Raw genomic sequence first — 19,297 nt, forward strand, 5'->3', positions numbered from 1 at the left:
CATTAATGTTCTTGGCTAGTAAAAATGTATAGATTTTTTATGCAAATATAAAAACTAGGTAAGAAAAACCATTGTTAATATTATAAATGAAAATAAATATATACATAATTAAATAATCACACAAAATAATGTGTTACAGAATAAAATAAAAGAATAAATTACAGCAACATTTTTTGATATTTTGGGATGTCAGTCCCAGGTGGGTTATTACAGACATGGTGAGGCTGGGGTGAGGAGCAGGTTGTCGAAACAGGGTCAGCCCAAAAGGGGCTTGTTCTTCTCCAGACCTCCTCAGGAGACATTCAGCATCAAGATCACTTTGGGAATGCTTCTATCACCTCTTTTCTGAACTGAAAAATAAAAAAACACCCATATCATTAAATCCAAACGTCATGTGTTTGGTGCACATTGACATCTTCTTCCTTAACAGAACTCCAAACTGACTCCAATCACTGCACAAGCCCTGGAGACTTAAGACAATTGAAGGGAGACAAAGAGCTCCTGAGGGCTTTCTGTGTTTTAATCAGCCCCACAGTGGATTTGGGGCTGGGTCCAGGAGCCTCAGGCACTGAGGGAAGGATGAAGAAGCTGCTCAAGGAGTCAGCAGCAAAACTCCAAGTGCCTTGGAGCATGGCTGGGCCCCAGTGAGGGCAAGGAGAGCCAAAGGCTCCCCAGGGACTGGTGTGAGCAGATCCTTGAGGCCAGGAGTGCGGGGAGCCCAAGGCTCTGGGCAGGGAACTGCAATGCTGAGCAAGGCCTGGGCTGGCTGGGGGAAGCAGAAAGGCCAAGCCCTGAGCCCAGCCTGGGCCAGCAGGGCCTGTCCCTCACGGGTGGCTCGGGGCTCTCTGTGGGGCAGGGGGATGTGAGGGGCAGCAAGGACAAATGCCATAAACCTGCAGCCCCTGCCAGCCTGGCCAGGGAGGCCGAGGGAGAGCCAAAGTGCAGCCCCTGCCAGGAAAGTTCCTGCTGTGGGGCCTCCAGAGGCGTTGCCCGAGCCCAGGGCACAAAGGCCTGGGTGCCTGTGGCCCTGCCAGCCCTGCCCAGCCCTCGGCCATCTGTCCTGCAGGCTGTGCCCCCTGTGCGTGCTGCTCCTGTGCCCTGGCCGGCTGCACTCGCCCATCTCGCTGTGCCCCAGCATTTCTCAGCCAGCGTTTCTGTGCCCTCCCTGGGCTCCCTGCACCCAGCACTGCCGGCTCCTGGCACACAGAGCCGGCCATGGCCCAGCCTCACGCTGCCACACCTCGAGCACCACAATTCTACCCTGGCAGGGAATTTGCTTTCTCCTCAGCTCCAGGCTGAACCTTCCAAGCTGCACTTTGGGGAGCTGTGCTGCAATCCCCACTCCCAAGGAAAGCTCTGTCTGCTGCTGGTCACAAACAGAGAAGGGCTGGTGGGAGATGTGGAGGTCAGAGGTTGTCTGGAGCAAAGTGACCATAAAACAATCCAGTTTTCAATATTCTGTGAAAGAAGGAGGGGTATCAACGAAAATTCTACACTGGACATACAGAGATCAGACTTCAGCCTATTCAGGATGCAGATCTGGGATATTCTGAATCAGGTACTGAATTTTAAAGGGAAGAAGCCCTTTAAAGCAAAGTTGTTCAGAAAAGAATGGACATATGTCACGAACAAAACCTTGAAGGCACAGGAACAGGCTGTCCCTATGTGACAAAAAATGAGCCAGCAAGGACAATAATTGGCCTGGCTGGGCATGAGGCTTTAGCAAGAACTCAGGGGATAAAAGAGGACACATCACCTTTGGACACAGGAGCAGGAAACTCAGGAATTGTTTAGGGATGTCCTTAGCTCATGGGAAAGAAAATTATAGAGGTGAAAGCTGAAGTGGGGCTTAACCTGGTTGCTTCTGTGAAGGATTATAAAAATGTTTTTATGAATACATGATTGGCAAAAGGTGGGGACAAGGACAATCTGCATCATTATTGGATGCAGGGGGAGATATGGTTACTAAAGATGAGGAAAGACTGAGGTACTGAACACCTTCTTTGCCTCTGTTTTGAACCATAAGACAGGTTGTCCTCAGGACCAATGTCCTACTGAGCTGGTGAATAGGCACAGGAAGCAGAACAGCCCCCTGGAAACCAGGAGGAAGCAGTTCCTGACCTGCTGAGCCACTCAGATGCTCAAAGGTGTGTGGGATAGGATAGGACCCATCCTAAGGGAATGAGGGAGCTGGTGGATGAGCTCCCCAAGCTGCTCTCCATCATTTACCATCAGTCCTGGCTCAGCAGGGAGGTCCCAGAGGACTGGAGGTGTCAGTGTGAGCCCATCCCCAAGAAGGGCTGGAAGGAGGATCTGGGGAACTCCAGGCCTGTCAGCCTGACCTGGGTGCCTGGCAAGGTTATGGAACAGATCACCTTGAGAGCCATCACAGGGCACCCACAGGATGGCTGAGGGATCAGAGCCAGCCAGTGTGGATTTCAATATCTGCATAGATGATCTGGATGAGGGGAATGAGACCAGCATCAGCAAATTTGCAGATGACACCAAACTCAGTGTGAGTGTGGATATGCTGGAGGGTAGGAGGGCTCTGCACAGGGCCCTGTACAGGCTGGATCCAGGGCCCAAATCCAACAAGGTGAGTTTTAACAAGTCTGAGTGCTGGGTCCTGTACTTTGGTAACAACAATCCCTGCAGCGCTACAGGCTGGGGACAGAGTGGCTGGACAGCAGCCAGGCAGAAAGGGACCTGCAGGGACTGATGGACAGCAGGCTGGACATGAGGCAGCAGTGTGCCCAGGTGGCCAAGAAGGCCAAAGGCTCCTGGCCTGGATCAGGAATGGTGTGGCCAGCAGGAGCAGGGCAGTGATTTGTTCCCGGTGCTCAGCACTGGTTGGGCAGCACCTTGAGTGCTGTGTCCAGTTCTGGGCCCCTCAATTTAGGAAGGACATGGAGCATGTCCAGAGAAAGGCAACAAGGCTGGTGAGGGGTCTGCAGCACAAGTCCTGTGGGAAGCAGGTGAGGGAACTGAGTTCATTTATTATGGAGAAGAGGAGCTTCAGGGGAGACAAGGCAGTGTCAGGGCACAGGTTGGACTTGATGATCTCCAAGGTCTTTTCCAACCTTCCTGATTCTGGGATTCTCTGAAACCACCCTTGCAGCAGTTGCAGGATGAGCCCTGGGCCTCCTCTTCAGAAGCTGCAGCAGCCCAGGTCCCTCAGCTTCTCCTGCCAGCCCCAAAGCCCATCCTGTCAGTCCTGCAGAGCCTCTGCAGCTCCTCCTCATTGCCCAGAACAGGGAGCCCCACAGGCAGACACAGCAGCCCAGATGTGCCCCCCTGGCCTGGGCTGCCTCTGGCAAGGGAGCAGCACCAGGCACTGCAGGAGCCTGCAGACAATTCCTGCAGCACTTGGAGGATGATCCTGCTGCCCAAGGGATGTTCCCATGGAGCCAAGTCAGGAACTGCAATGGGGAGTGGGGCCAGAGAGGAAAGGGCAAACAGGGATGGGCTGTTTGCAGGGGACAGAACGGGAGTGGGCAAGAGGAAGAAATTTGTAGCAGGGAACATGAAGAAAGCAAAGGTGATGTAAACAAAAATGCTCAGGGCAGTTCAGGGGTGGCTGCCAGGCAGCCCTGGCTCTCAGCAACAGCGTCTGCAGTGGCACAGGAAACTCCCAGCTGATGGGAACAAATTTTCTGGCTGACTGCAGAGGCCAGGACAAAGCTGAGTGGTTTCCCTGGTGTCCCCCAGCCCTTGCTGGCCCCAGGGCTGATGGCATTTGTGCTCCCTCAGGTTCCTGTCCCCACAGCAGCAGCATGGGGGTGCTCCCGCCTGCTGTGTGCAATGCAAACAGGGGCTCCTGAGCCAGTGCTGCCGTGGCTGTGCCTGCAAGGATGCGGCACCTGTGTGAGCTGGGGGAGAGGCCAGGGCTGAAGAGGGGGGATGTTGTTGGCAGCTCCATGAGGATGCTCTGGGACGCTGCCCTGGGCTGTGCAGCGCCCTGGGGATGGATCAGTCCCTGCTCTGCTGCTCCTTCCCGTCTCCCCCAGAGCCCTTGCAGAGCCCCAGCCATGCTGTTTGCCCCCAGCCTGCCCACAGCCAGCCTGGGGCTGCTCACCCTGGGGCTTTTCTGTGCTGAGCATTGGCCTGGCCGTGTTCTTGAGAGAGCCTGGGCAAGGAGCCTGGAGCCCCCAGGGCCTGGCCTGAGGCCTCAGCGCTGCCCCAGCAGTGCCCATGGCCTGTCCCTGCTGCAGCCCTGGCACTGCCACCCCCAGGACTGTGCCCGGCCCCAAGAACACTCAGGCCCTGCAGCAACACCAGGGCCACCAGGGCAGCGGGGCAGGGCCACAGCAACAGCACTGGCAACACCAAGTGCTGCTGCTGCTGCTGGGCACAGCTGCTGTGCCAGCACAGATCTGCCCCAGCTCTGCACACAGACATTGCTGCTGCAGCTCCAGAGAAGGTAACAAAAGGGCATCTCTGCAGAAAACTCTGCTGGGAGATCGTGTATTTCCTTCAAAGCCTCCAGGAACGCAGCTCGTCATTGACGCAGTCTATGTCAATGCCACAGAGGAGGTGGAGAGAAACAAAATGAGAACTGGCACAGAAAATGACATTTATTTGTGGTCAATACAGAAAATGTAAAACAAAGGACAAATCTCCATAACCAAGCCAACAAGAAATATCAAAGATGACTTTTATTACAAGTAATTTGCAGAAATTGGCCAGCAGTTTAATGTTTGTGAAAGCATCCAGTCATCAGTCTCCACACTGCAGCCTTGAGCTCCTGGTTCCTTAGGCTGTAGATGAGGGGGTTCAGGGCTGGAGGCACCACCGAGTACAGAACTGACAGGGCCAGATCCAGGGATGGGGAGGAAATGGAGGGGGGCTTCAGGTAGGTCAAAAATGAGGTGATGATGAACAGGGAGAGCACGGCCAGGTGAGGGAGGCAGGTGGAAAAGGCTTTGTGCCGTCCGTGCTCAGAGGGGATCCTCAGCACAGCCCTGAAGATCTGCACATAGGAGAAAACAATGAACACAAAACAACCAAATAGCAAACAGGCACCAAGAGCAAGAAGGCCAAGTTCCCTGAGATAGGAGTGTGTGCAGGAAAGCTTGAGGATCTGAGGCACCTCACAGAAGAACTGGCCCAGGGCATTGCCCTGGCACAGGGGCAGGGAAAATGTATTGGCTGTGTGCAGCAGTGAATAGAGAAAGGCACTGGCCCAGGCAGCTGCTGCCATGTGGGCACAAGCTCTGCTGCCCAGGAGGGTTCTGTAGTGCAGGGGTTTGCAGATGGACACGTAGCGGTCGTAGCACATGATGGTCAGGAGGGAAAACTCTGCTCCAATGAAGAAGATAAGGAGAAATATCTGTGCAGCACATCCTGTGTAGGAGATGTTCCTGGTGTCCCAGAGGGAATTGTGCATGGCTTTGGGGACAGTGGTGCAGATGGAGCCCAGGTCGCTGAGGGCCAGGTTGAGCAGGAAGAAGAACATGGGCGTGTGCAGGTGGTGGCCGCAGGCTACGGCGCTGATGATGAGGCCGTTGCCCAGGAGGGCAGCCAGGGAGATGCCCAGCAAGAGGCAGAAGTGCAGGAGCTGCAGCTGCCGCGTGTCTGCCAGTGCCAGCAGGAGGAAGTGGCTGATGGAGCTGCTGTTGGACATTTGCAGTGTTTTGGCATAAGCATCTTTAAAGAAAGTAATAATGGAATAGTTAGGTTTGGAGATGACTTTTAAATATCCCAGCACAGCTTGGGAGCATTTTCCCCCACTGCCTGCCCAGGGCTCTGCTGCCTGGAGCTGTCCCTGCCAGCAGCTGCTTCCCTGTGCCCAGGGCTGGGCCCTGCCAGTGCTGCCAGAGCCCAGCCCAGCCCTGGGGGCTCAGCTCTGCCCTGCAGACCCCTCCCAGCTCTGGCACTGCCCAGGGGCAGCTCTGGCTCTGCAGGCTGTGACGGCAATGTCAAAGCAAACCAAGTAGGCTAGAAAAGCGACACTGATGCTGCCTGTGCTGATTTCTGTCGTTGCCTAGTTAATAACTATCTGAGAGAAAAGATTTTTATTTTTCTCACCCTGAACTGAGAGATGAATATCTGTGTGCAATTTCCCATCCAGGCAACAAGAGCAGTAGATTAAAATTGCAGCATTTTCTCTTTTATGCAGCCCCTTCTCGCTCTGGTTCTTTTATAACCTCATTCAAAATGTTCTGCAGTTAAATGGCATGCTGGGAGCAGTCCTGAACAATGCAGCATTCTCCCCAGAAAAGTAGAACATTTCCAAGCCTTACCAGCTGTCTCCTTCCCCCCCAGATCTTGTCCCCCAGTGCTGGGAGCAGTTCCCCGGGTCGGCTGAGAGCTGTCCCTGGCAGGCAGCAGAGTCCCTGCCCCAGCACAGCGCCCTGGGCTGCAGGTGCCTGCTCTGCAGGACAGCCCTGGGCACCCCTGGCTGCTCTGCACAAGAGAGAATCAGAGAATGTACTCACAGGGTCTGTAGGCATTGGGATGTTCCAGCTTTAAGAGATGGCTCCAGGAGCTGCAGCTGCATTGTCCTGCAGCCAGAGGTTCCTGTGCCAAGGGCTGGCAGTGATTCTGCCCCAGGCACTTCTCAGCACCTTCCCAGCCCTGACTGATTGAAGCTCTCTGTGCCTCTGGGCTGTGCCCGGGCTGACTGCAGGCAGTGCCCCAGCCCTGCTGGGCTGTCAGAAGAGCTGCTCATCAAGAGAAATGTGCTTTTGAAGCTCTTCTTGCTTACCAGGAGCTGCCTCTGTGCCAGGAGCCCAGCCCAGCTCAGCAGCACAGACTCAGCACCAGGACTTTAATGACCCTCTGGGGCTTTGTGCTCAGGCCCTGAACATCAGTCCCTGAGAGGCAGCTGAAGAAACCTCTCCAGAACTCCAAGTCACAATCCAACTCCAAAGTTTCTTGGACTTTTAATGGATCCCACTGAGGGACACAACTGAGAAAGTGTCCCCAGGCCCCAGGCAAGGCAGAGAACTGGAGGCACTGATGACAGGTGGGGACAAAGAGAAGCCAAGTCTTGTTGGCCTGGGGCACAGCAGGGTCTGTGCCAGCAAGGGCTGGGAGGAGACACCTTGTCCTGAGGCCCTGGGGCCTCCTGGCACAGCCCCAGCCAGGCTGGGCACTGTCAGCCCCTTGTCCTGCCCTCAGCATTCCCCCCTAGCCCACATCCCAGTGGCCTCAAGGATCTGCTGGAAGGAGTCCCTGGGGAGCCTTGCTCAGCAATGGCCCTGGGGGATCCTTCATGCTCCCAGGGACTGCAGGTTTTTCAAAGGACTTAGGGTTTTGCTTTTGGCTTGGACTCCCTGAGAGCTTTGTACAATCATGGCCTCCAATTATCTGCTGTAATTAGTCCCTGGAGAGGCTTTATCAGTAACAACACCCAGTGGGGCTCATTAATGCTTCAAGGTACTTCAGTTATTTGAAGGTACTTGGTGTTTCCCTTTGATACAGACTCTGGGAGAGGTTTCTGCAATCATGGCCCCAATTATCTGCTTTAACGAGTCCCCTGAGAGCTTTGCACTGACACTCAGTGGGGCTCATTAATACTTTGAGATACTAACATTTTTTAAAGTACTTTGAATTTTCCTTTTCACACTGAGTCTTTGAGAAGTTTTTGTGCCATCCTGGCTTCCAGCTCTCTCCTCCAAGGAGTCCATGAGGAGCCTGTGTTGGGGATGGACCTCACTGGGCCCATTCATGCCTTGACACACTTTGGGGTTTTCTTCTGACTTGGACTCTTGGACAGATTTCTACAATCTCCTCTCAGGCCCTGACGTTCCAGGGCTCAGCTCTAAATGCACCATGGGGCTTGTTAGCATCAAGCAACTCCTGCCAAACCATGGCTCAGCCTTGATTTCCCTCTAGTCTAGTGTTGTTCATCAGGTAGTTTTCCTCTTGGAGAAATATTTCAAAAATTTTCTAGTAAACATATATTCCTATTTTCAAGGATGTCTTTTATTATTTTTCTTATTACACAAGAGGTGATTGCAGCATTCTGTGACTGATATTGATCCAGGGACTCTCCTGAGGAGGTCTGGCCAGGTCAGAGAAGCTGTGCCTTGAGCTTTGACCCAGTGTCAACAACTTTGCTCCACATTCCCCATCCCCATCCTGTCTCTCCTCACTCACTTGGGATCTGCTTTGCTTGGAGGTCTGACTGCACACAGCCAAAGAGGGGGTTTGTCTTTTTAATTCTTTGAAGCAACCTAAAACTCTTGAGTTTCTCTGTTGGAAACATAGACCATCCTCAAGGCTGTGCCAAGCCCAAGGTGCCACCAAGGTGCCACCAAGGCCGCTGCAGGCCTGCCCTGTGCCAGCTGTGAGGGTGAGTCATCATCCCAACCTGCACTGGGCCATTACAAAATGAGAAATTATGCTTAGTTTGGTGTTGATTTCTGTTGGGGACCGGATACCCCCCTTCCCCAGAGACAATATTTTCTAAAATGTCCTTGTTGACCACACCAGAAACATATTTTTGGGCCGTCTAATTGTTGCTGAGGCCCCTTAAAGGGAATGGCATGGCCACTAGGGCCTCTGCAACTCCTTGCCCAATGGCCTGGGCTTGTACGGCCGCTACGTGTTCTGCTGTCCTGAGGCAATTACAGCCTCAATCATCTGCAGGAGTGTGGGTTCCATCTCTAGTGGAAGGGCACGCAGCCCTTTCTTACATTCCAGGTTGGCTTTGGCTACCCCCAATGAGTTTAGTAACTCATTTTGAGTCTTTTCATCCTGGACTTGTTTCTCTAGTGCCTGTTTAAGGCAATCAATCAATTTCATGCAGGGCTCTCCGGGTTCTTGTCTTATGTTTACATAGTCCAAACTGGGGGTGCTACCATCCGGTACCTGGATTAAAGGTTTCAAAGCCATCTCTTTTCTATCGTCCAATACTTCTCTGGGGATACCTGCTGCTTGATCATCTGGCAGGCTGTGTTGTCCTTTTCCAGCTAGATGGCTGATTGTCAATTGCGCCCTTGCCTCATTATTAGCATAGTCTGCTATTAATTGATTTAGTAAACACTTCCACCCCCCTTTCCCACAGGGTGTATTCTGTAGGTGATAAAAACATGGTCATAATATATTTTAAATCAGAGGGGGTTACATGTGCTGTAAACATGGCCCTCATTAGGCCATTGAAACAAGGTGAGTCCTGCCTCTAGTCTTTAGCTGCCCTGCACAGCTCCTTGATTTCCCCGTAAACCAATGGCTGATACCTGGGATTCTGCTCCCTTCTTTCATCATGTCCTGGGGCAATGAGGAGTTTCAAGACTATTTGCCAGTCTCCTTCCTTAACTGCTTCCTTCCAGATCCTTTCCCAGGGATCTTCTAGGGTTGAGGGGAGAGGTGGCTCTGGGGAATCCAAACTGTCTTCTGGGGAGGAAGAATAACTTGGAGCAGAAACACTTGGATTAGAAATAGTGTGACAGTTTGGCTTAGTATCTTTGACCATGGGGTTTATATTGTTGCCAGAGGGTGAGTAAAGGGCGCTGCCATTCTGTCATTTTCTGGAGCTGTGGCCCAGGGTGGAGGTGGAATGAATGACAGTGGAGGCGTGACCTGCAGGCACAGGGGTGGAGTCTGGATGTTCGTTCAGAGTGGAAGAGAAGGTTGTGGTAGCAGGAAGTGGAGGAGCGAAGATGGAGGGAGGATGGTCAGGCTCCCGAGCCACATTCGGGCTTCTTCCATCTTGGGTCTCCAGGGCACAATGCTCCAAGACAGCGTGGCCATTGCCATCTTGGACCATCATGGAAAGTCCAAGAAAGACGGGTTTCAGGGGAGGTCCCGGGTTAGGAGTGACTGATGGATCAAGTTTTTAACACGCAGCTTGCTGGTGAAGGGTCTCAAGGATGGTGTAGAAGAAGGGGAGCATGCGGGGTACAGTGGGGTCCCTTTTGATCAAAAGGTTTACAATTTAAATCCCACAGAGTCACAAAATCAATTATGGGATGTGGATCCATATTTTAAAAACACGGTGGCAAAATGGGTGATAAATGTCCTGCATTTTCCCAAACCCACCTGCAATCTTCCACAGGAGGAAACCGTCATCATCCCCACTAATGCTGGCTCAGGTCATTGAAGTGATGGGAAATCCACTGGGCCCGGCACAATCCACAATCCCGGGGAGCACTGGCCTATCTCTCAGCTAACCCCAGCTGACGCAACTGAATGTCAGGGTCCCTGCTCAGGGGCCAGATTTCACAGTGAGGGTGGCTGCGACAAACCTCTCTGGTTCCCTGACATCAGGGCATGGGTGGCAAAAATGAAAAGGAGCAGGTTCAATGGAGTTGCCGTAAAAGAAATTCAATAATGGGGTGAACAACAAAAAACATGGGGAGGTCAAGCCCAATATGAGGGGCAGGATCTAAAGACCTGAGACAAAGCTATAATATATACACCTGAGAGTAGAACACTCTAGAACAATACCCATATAGGGGAAACAAGTAACCAGTAGGGAAGCAGAACTTGGACAACTTAGCATAACAACGCTAAAGGCTTATGGGAGATCTCCCAAGCTCATCCTAAGTTAAAAAAATGATTCCCAGGGCTTAAAACTCATTCCTGGTTCTTCCAGGACAAAATCTGGCTGACTCTGAGTTACAGCCAGGCTAACTCCACACTGCTGCTTTGCACTGGCCCCTTGGGACCATGGGGCCCAACAGAACCACAGCGATGTCCTTGGTTCCACGTGGCTCCACAGTGTCACAATGGTCCCTTGGATCCATAGTGCTCTGCAGTGTCACAATGGCCCCTTCATTTCACAAGGCCACAAAGTGTCACATTGGTCTTCATAAGAAGGAAACCACAGAACCCCCATGTTTCAGGAGCTGATGAACGGCAGCCACCAGAGGCCAAGGCAAGCCTGACCTGTCTGTCCTGGCAGGTTTGTCTGGGAGCAACCCTTGGATATTCAAAATTATGAATGTGGAATCCTAATTTCAGACATATGTGCCTGCAGAAGGAGGATTTTTTCCTGTCCTGGGTTGACTATATGATGCTTTTATCCCCAATCGTCTTGTTCTGTTTATACCAAATAATAAGTTTTACACCTTTAAGACTCTCTTCCAGACAGTGAGGAGGGGAGGGAAGAAGCGCGCAGTTTGTTTTCAGACTTCTCTCACTCCTCCACATTCCTGCTCCTGGACTGTGTTGTCTGCGGATGGACAGACAGCGGGACAGAGCTCCTTTTTTCCCTTTTTCTTGCTTTTAGTTAGTTTTAGCTAGCTGAAACAAAGAAGTTCTCCGGATTGTGATTTTTTCCTTTTTTCTTGGACCTGTTCAAGCCTGCTCTGGACTGAACACCCAGAAGAGCACCGGCAGCTCCACCTGTGGCCCCCTGGCCGGGCCTGGGCTGCGGCGTTTCCAGCACCAGAGACTGGTCAAAGACTGAGTGAACCGAGCTGCAACCCGGGGAGGGGACTGTTCTGAGTTTGCTTTTCCTTAGATTGTTTAATATTGTTTTATTGTTTAATATTGTTTGGTTTCTATTGTTTAATAAACAGGTTTCTTTCCACTTTTCTCCAAAGAAATATTTTCTCCCAAACCGGCTGGAGGGGGGAGGGGCAATTAAATCTGCTGTTGTAGAAAAGCCCCTTTAGGGGTTATCTCCCAAACTTACCCTAAACCAAGACAAATACAGTTAGTGGCGCCCAACGTGGGGCTTAAGAAAGTAGAAAAAAACCCTTTATTGATTGTAGGTTTGTTGTGCTTGGTGTGTAGTAGGTTAAAGTACCCAGTAGCCATGTTATTTGAATTTGTAATGTCTCTTGGGGAGGCCTTTATGTGGCTCTGGTCTCTAAAGCTTTTTGAAGTTTCAATACCTTTCTGGTCACTAGGTTTATTGTCCCTATCACGTAGTTTTTGCAGTAAAGGGGCACGGATTGAATTAGCTATTGTGTTGGCCTTAGTGATAATGATTTATAGGGCGTTTACAAAAATACTGGCGTCTGTTTACGATATGTATAGTTTATGGTTTCTTCGTCCTACCCTGCATCCCAGTTCCAGCAGTATGTTTTGGGAATTTATTAGTAATTGCACCCAGCTGGTTAGAGGAGGAGCAAGGAATGAGGCTTTTCAGCCTTTCCTTTCCTTCTTCTCCTTTAAATCTGTTATGTCACTTGTGGAGAATGTTCAGTTTCCCCTGAATATTAAAGAGACCATCTTTCTGGCATTTAATCTGGTAGGCTTCCTCTATATAGTCTGCAGCTTCTCTAAAATGAGGGCTGAAATGTCTAAAAGAGCTGATGAGACCCCTGACCCAGAAGTAGACCCACGTGTAGAAAATCCTGAGTGGGGTGGAAAATGGGAAAATATAGGCCAAATCTTGAAAGAATTCTCTAACCCTATAGTCTGGGACTTTCCCCATAAACAAATTCAGAACCCAGCTGAGGTGGGGAAATATCTGAAAGAAAAGTATCTCAATGATGGCCCTAAAGAAAAAAGGATCATTGCAGTGAGCTGAGCCCTGGCATATGCTTATCGTACACTGCTAAATACTCTAAGACAGCAGACCGAGGAAGGGGGGCAGGGAAACACATCAAAAGCTATCCCAGTCACTCAAGTTGCAACCAACACCCCAGGCTCAAAGCCAGCAGCTAAACCACATAATGAACCTAAGCCAGCAGTTAAACCAAACAATAAGCCTCAACCAATAGCTGTTGCTACTAGCACTAAAAGTGAGAAGTGCACAGACAAAACCGATCGACCAATAGATAATGATTATGATGATGCAAGAGAAGAACCCTCAACATTTCCTGACATAAAATCAAAAGTCAAAACAACTGGCACAAGATCAAAAGCCAATACTGAGTCCTTCTCCCTGAAGAACCTGCGTGGCCTAAAGAAGAATTACACCCAACGATCTGATGAATCCATAATCAGCTGGTTAGTCCGTCTTTAAAATGCTGCAGGCGAGGCTACAATTCTAGATAGCACAGAAACGAAGCATTTGGGATCCCTGTCACATAATCCTGTCATCAACCAAGGCATGATGAGGGGGACTAACCCTCACAGCCTCTGGGCACGGGTCTTGGACAGTGTAACACAAAGACACCTGTGTGCCGATGATCTCTACATGCAGCAAACACAGTGGAAGACCATAGAACAAAGCATTCAACGCTTAAGAAAAATAGCAGTGACAGAGATTATATTCTCAGATGACATAACAACTAGAAATCCAGACTTGGTACCATGCACATCTGTGATGTGGCGAAAACTGGTACGACTTGGGCCACATGAATATGCATCTGCTCTAGCTATCATGAAGCGGAATAACACAGATGAAACCGTACTAAACATAGCAAAGAAACTCCGAGCTTACGCAGATGCTGTACATGACCCAACACATGCCAGAATCACAACAGTAGAAACACGTCTACAAAAATTAAAAGATAAAATAAAGGAGAATCATAAAAAGCTCAGAGAAGAGATTAAAGAAGACCTTCTCCAAATCTCGGCAGTACAGATCAGAAGTTCTGGTACCCAACGCAGACGTTCCCCAGATGGAGAAAAAAAGTACACCCCACGAGCTGAGCTGTGGTTCTTTCTGCGTAATTGTGGAGAAAACATGAGGCTATATGATAGAAAATCCACCGCTGCTCTGGCCCGAAGGGTGCGTGAATTAAAAGAAGACAGAGCTCAAAGAAGAAGTTCCACCACAAGAAAAGCAGCTCCAGTTGCCCATAGCCAAACTGCCAGGTATGATGATGATGATAACATGTCTAATCCCCTTAAAAAAACCTCTAAAACATATGCCCAAAGAAAGAAAGATAACCAGGCTTAGAAAGACCCTGCCTCTAGCCAGGTAGAGGCTAGGGAAAATCGTGTTTTCTGAACGGTGTAGATTCGTTGGCCTGGCACATCGAAATCACAAGAGTATAAAGCTTTGGTCGACACTGGTACACAGTGTACCATAATTCCATCAAGACACGTGGGGACAGAATCCGTTTCTATCGCTAGTGTGACAGGGAGATCACAAGACTTCACTTTAGTAGAAGCTGATGTGAGCTTAACTAAGAATGAGTAAAAGAAACATCCTATTGTGACTGGCCCAGAGGCCCCATGTATCCTGAACATAGATTATCTGCGAAGTGGGTATTTCAAAGACCCAAAAGAACTAAGGTGGACATTTAAAATAGCAGCTGTAGTGACAGAGGACGTCCAACAATTAAATACCTTACCTAGACTGTCTGAAAATCCATCTACAGTAAAGCTTCTAAAAGGAGAAGAGCAACAAGTACCAATTGCCACTTCCACAGTACATCGTCGACAGTATAAAACCACTCGAAATACTGTAATTCCCATCCATAAGATGATCCGAGAGCTAGAAAGCCAAGGAGTGGTCAGCAAGACCCACTCACCCTTCAACAGCCCCATCTGGCCTGTGCGTAAATCTGAAAAAAAATGAAGACTGACAATTAACTACCGTGCATTGAATGAAGTGACTCCACCACTGAACGCTGCTGTGCCAGACATATTAGAGCTCCAGTATGAGCTTGAGTCCAAGGCAGCAAAGTAGTATGCCACTATCGATATTGCCAATGCATTTTTCTCCATTCCGCTGGCAGCAGAATGCAGGCCTCAGTTTGCCTTCACCTGGAGAGGTGTGCAGTACACTTGGAACCGGCTGCCCCAGAAGTAAAAGCACAGTCCTACCATTTACCATAGACTGATCCAGAGTACACTAAAAAAAAGTGAAACTCCAAAACATCTGCAATATATTGATGACATCATTGTATGGGAGAAGACAGCAGCAAAAGTGTTTGAAAAAAGAAAGAAAATTATCCAAATTCTCCTAAAAGCCAGGTTTGCCATCAAGAAGAGCAAAGTCAAGGGACCTGCTCAAAAAATCCAGTTTCTAGGAGTAAAGTAGCAAGACAGACAGCGTCAGATTCCCACTGATGTCATCAACAAGATCACAGCAATGTCTCCACCATCCAACAAAAAAGAAACACAAGCTTTCCTGAGTGCCATAAGTTTTTAGAAAATACACATTCCTAAGTATAGTCAAATCGTGAACCCTCTCTATCTGGTCACCTGTAAAAAAAACCACTTTCCACTAGGACCCTGAACAGCAACAAACCTTCATCCAGATTAAGCAGGAGATCGCTCATGCAGTAGCCCTTGGCCCAGTCAGGACAGGACAGATGTAAAGAATGTGCTCTATTCTGCAGCCAAAAACCGTGGTTTGTCCTGAAACCTGTAGCAGAAGGTGCCTGGGGAGACTCGAAGCCGACCACTAAGATTTTAAAGTCGAAGCTACAAAAAGTCTGAAACCAACTATACTCCAACAAAAAAAGAAATTTTAACAGCCTATGAAGAAGTCCAAACTACCTCAGAAGTAATAGGTACCGAAACACAACTCCTCCTGGCACCCCAACTACCAGTACTAAGGTAAATGTTCAAAGCAAAAGTTCCCTCTACCCACCATACCACCAGTGCTACATAGAGTAAGTAGATTGCTCTCATAACACAGCACGCCCATATTAGAAAGCTGAATCGCCCTGGGATTCTGAAAATAATTACAAACTAGCCAAAAAGTAAAAACTTCAGTCTCACTAATAAAAAAGAACAAAAAGTGACACGTACTAAAGAAGCTCCTCCATATAACCAACTGCCAACAGAAGAAACAAAATATGCTCTTTTTACTGATAGTTCCTGTCACATAGTAAAAATGAATCAAAAGTAGAAAACAGCTGTATAGAACCCCACACGACAAGTTGCAGAAACCACTAAAAGAAAAAGTAGATCAAACCAACTTGCTGAACTCAAAGCTGTTCAACTAGCCTTAAACATTGCTAAAAAAGAGAAGTAACCAAAGCTCTACCTCTACACTAATTCATGGATAGTAGCCAATGCTCTGTAAAAATAGCTGGAGAAGTAAAAAAAAAGCTAATTAGCAGCGTAGAAGAAAACCAATTTGAGCTGTTAAAAAGTAGAAAAACATCGCTACCAAAATAGAGAAGCTACCTGTAAAGGTCCGCCATGTAGATGCCCATGTCCCCAAAAGTAAAGCCAATAAAAAACACCAAAACAATAAACAAGTAGACCAAGCTGCAAAAATAAAAGTGTCCAAAATAGACCTAAATTAAGAGCACAAAAAAGAGTTATTCCTAGCTCGATAAGCCCATAATACCTCAAGTCATCAAAGTAAAGATGCCACCTATAAGTAGACACGAGACCGAAAAGTAGATTTAACCATAAACAGTATTTCTCAAGTTATCCACGACTGTAAAACGTGTGCTACCATCAAACAAACCAAACAAGTAAAACCCCTGTAGTATAAAGAGCAGTAGTCCAAGTACAAGTATAAAGAAACCTGACAGATTAACTACATCACACTACCCCAGACACGCCAAAACAAGCGCTACGTGCTCACAATAGTAGAAGCCACCACAAGATAGTTAAAAACCTATCCTGTACCTCATACTACTGCCCGTAACACCATCCTAAGCCTTAAAAAACAAGTCCTGTAAAGACATAGTACCCCTAAAAAAATTGAGTCAAACAACAAAACTCATTTCAAAAACAACCTTATCAACACTTGAGCCAAAAAACATAGCATTAAGTAAGTGTACCATATCCCCTACCATACACCAGCTATGAAAAAAGTAGAAAAGTACAATAAGCTGCTAAAAACCACCTTAAAAGCCTTAAATAAAAGATCTTTCAAGAATTAGAAACAACATCTAGCAAAAGCCACCTAGTTAGTTAATACCCGAAGCTCTACTAACCGAGTAAGCCCTGCCCAATCAAAACCTTTACATAAAGTAAATAGAAACAAAGTCCCAGTAGTACATGTCAAAAGTTTGTTAGAAAAAACAGTTTAAATCAATCCTGCCTCGAGTACAGACAAACCCATTCGTAAAGTTGTTTTTACTCAGAAACCAAATTACACATAGTAGATAATACAAAAAAATAAAAAACCACAATGTGTGTTTTAGTAGTAAGGTGACAATATGAGGATAAATGATAAAATATCCTAAGTTAACTATATAATGCTTCTATCCCCAATCGTCTTGTTCTGTTTATACCAAATAATAAGTTTTACACCTTTAAGACTCTCTTCCAGACAGTAAGAAGAGAAGAAAAAAAGCACGCAGTTTGTTTTCAGACTGCTCTCACTCCTCCACATTCCTGCTCCTGAACTGTGTTGTCTGCAAATAAACAAACAACAAAACAAAGCTCCTTTTTTCCCTTTTTCTTGCTTTTAGTTAGTTTTAGCTAGCTAAAACAAAGAAGTTCTCCAGATTGTAATTTTTTCCTTTTTTCTTAAACCTGTTCAAACCTGCTCTAGACTAAACACCCAAAAAAGCACCGGCAGCTCCACCTGTGGCCCCCTGGCCGGGCCTGGGCCGCGGCGTTTCCAGCACCAAAAACTGGTCAAAGACTGAGTAAACCGAGCTACAACCCGAGGACTGTTCTGAATTTGCTTTTCCTTAAATTGTTTAATATTGTTTTATTGTTTAATATTGTTTAGTTTCTATTGTTTAATAAACAAGTTTCTTTCCACTTTTCTCCAAAGAAATATTTTCTCCCGAACCAGCTGAAAAAAAAAAAAAAGCAATTAAATCTGCTGTTATAAAAAAGCCCCTTTAAAAGTTATCTCCCAAACTTACCCTAAACCAAGACATTTCCATAAAAAGAAAAGCATAGAGCCTTTTCCAGTATTTGGAAAACAGGTCAGTTCTGGCACTCAGGAGTTAAAGACCACCCAGACCTGTCTGTCCTGGTAGCTTTTCTCTGGCAGCAATCCTTGGATACACAGAAATTTGGAGGTGGAATCCTAATTTTGGCCATGGATCCCCGGAAAAGATGGACAGTTCTTTTCCATACAAAGGAAAGCCCAAAGCCCCAGTGTTTCAGGGTCAGATGGGAGCAGCCTTCCACATTCCAAGGTCAGCCAGACCTGTCAGGTGACTCCTGGGAGGCCAAGGCAGACAGACCTATTTTGTGTTCTCTTGGTTCCATAGGGCCCTGCAGTGTCATAGTGGCTCTGTGCTTCCATAAAGTCTTGCAACATCACAGTGGTTCTCTTGCTTCCATGATGTCCTGTGGCATCATAATGGCCCCTTGGTTACACAAGTCCTTAAGGATCTTAATGGTCTCCATGTTTGCACAAGGCCCCACAGTGTCATAATGGTCTTTGTGTTCCATGAAGCCCTGCTGTGTCACCATGGCTCCTTGGTTCTGTTGGGGCCCAGTAGTGCAACAACGATTCCACAGCTTCCCACACTGTCACAATGACCCCTTCCCTCCATGAGGCCCTGCAGGGTCACAATGGCTCTTTGGTTCCCTGGGGTCCCAGAGTGTCACAATGATTCCATGGGGCCTTGCAGTGCCACAATGGTCTCCATGGATCCATGGTGCCCCACAGGATCACAACAGCCCTTTGGCTCCATGAGGCCCTGAAATGCAACAATGGCCTCTTGGTTCCACAAAGCCCTGCTGCTTCACACTGGCCCCTTGGGACCATGCAGCCCAACAGAGCCACAGTGATGTCCTTGGTTTCGTGAGGCTCCACAGTGTCACATGGTCCCTTGGATCCATGGTACTCTGCAGTGTCACAATGCCCCTGCATTTCACAAGAACCCAAAGTGACACAATGGTCTCCATGGTTCCTCAAGACCCCATAGTGTCACAATGATCCCCTTGGTTCCACAAGTTCCTACAGTGTAACAACGCCCTTTGGCTCCACAACACCCCAAGGTGTCTCAGTGGTCTCCACAGGAAGAAAACAGCCAAGCCCCAGGGGCAGATGAGAGGCAGTCACCAGAGGCCAAGGCTAGCCAGACCTGACTGGATTGGCAGATTTTGTCTGGGAGAAAGCCTTGGATATAGGGAATTTTAGAGGTGGAATCCTAATTTAAGCCATGGGAGCCTGGACAAGAAAGATAGTTCTTTTCCATAGGAAGGAAAGCACGTAGCCCAGTGCTTCACAGTCAGATGGGAAGTGGCCCTTGTCATGTCAAATTCAGCGGGACCTGTCAGACAGGCCCCAGGAGGCCAAACCAGGCAGACCTGTTCCATGTTCTGCTGATATCATGGGTCCCCACACCATCACAATGGTCTCCTTGATTCCATGAAGTCTGGCAATGTCACAATGGCTTCTTGGTTTCATGAGCCCCAACAGAGTCACAGTGGTCCCTTGGCTCCATGCGGCCCTGCTGTGTCACAATGGCTCCTTGTTTCTATGGGCCCCACAGTTTGATCATTGACCCTTGCTTCCACAGGGCCCTGAACTGCACAACGGTTTCCTTGATTCCATGAAGTTCCACAGTCCCACCACAGTTTCCTCGGACCCGCATTGTCACAAGTGACCCTTGGTTCC

At 48.5% G+C, this 19,297-nt stretch overlaps 1 protein-coding gene across 1 annotated transcript; it reads right to left on the bottom strand.

Moving 5' to 3' along the window:
• Window positions 1-4,690: 4,690 nt before the first annotated feature.
• Window positions 4,691-5,724, bottom strand: LOC135287606 (olfactory receptor 14A16-like). The gene has a single exon (XM_064400884.1). It carries the CDS (start codon window positions 5,621-5,623, stop codon window positions 4,691-4,693), a length of 933 nt encoding a protein of 310 aa, XP_064256954.1. The 5' UTR covers window positions 5,624-5,724.
• Window positions 5,725-19,297: the final 13,573 nt, after the last annotated feature.

This window comes from Passer domesticus, chromosome 30, assembly GCF_036417665.1.
Source record: "Passer domesticus isolate bPasDom1 chromosome 30, bPasDom1.hap1, whole genome shotgun sequence".
NCBI classification, from domain to species: Eukaryota; Metazoa; Chordata; class Aves; order Passeriformes; family Passeridae; genus Passer; species Passer domesticus.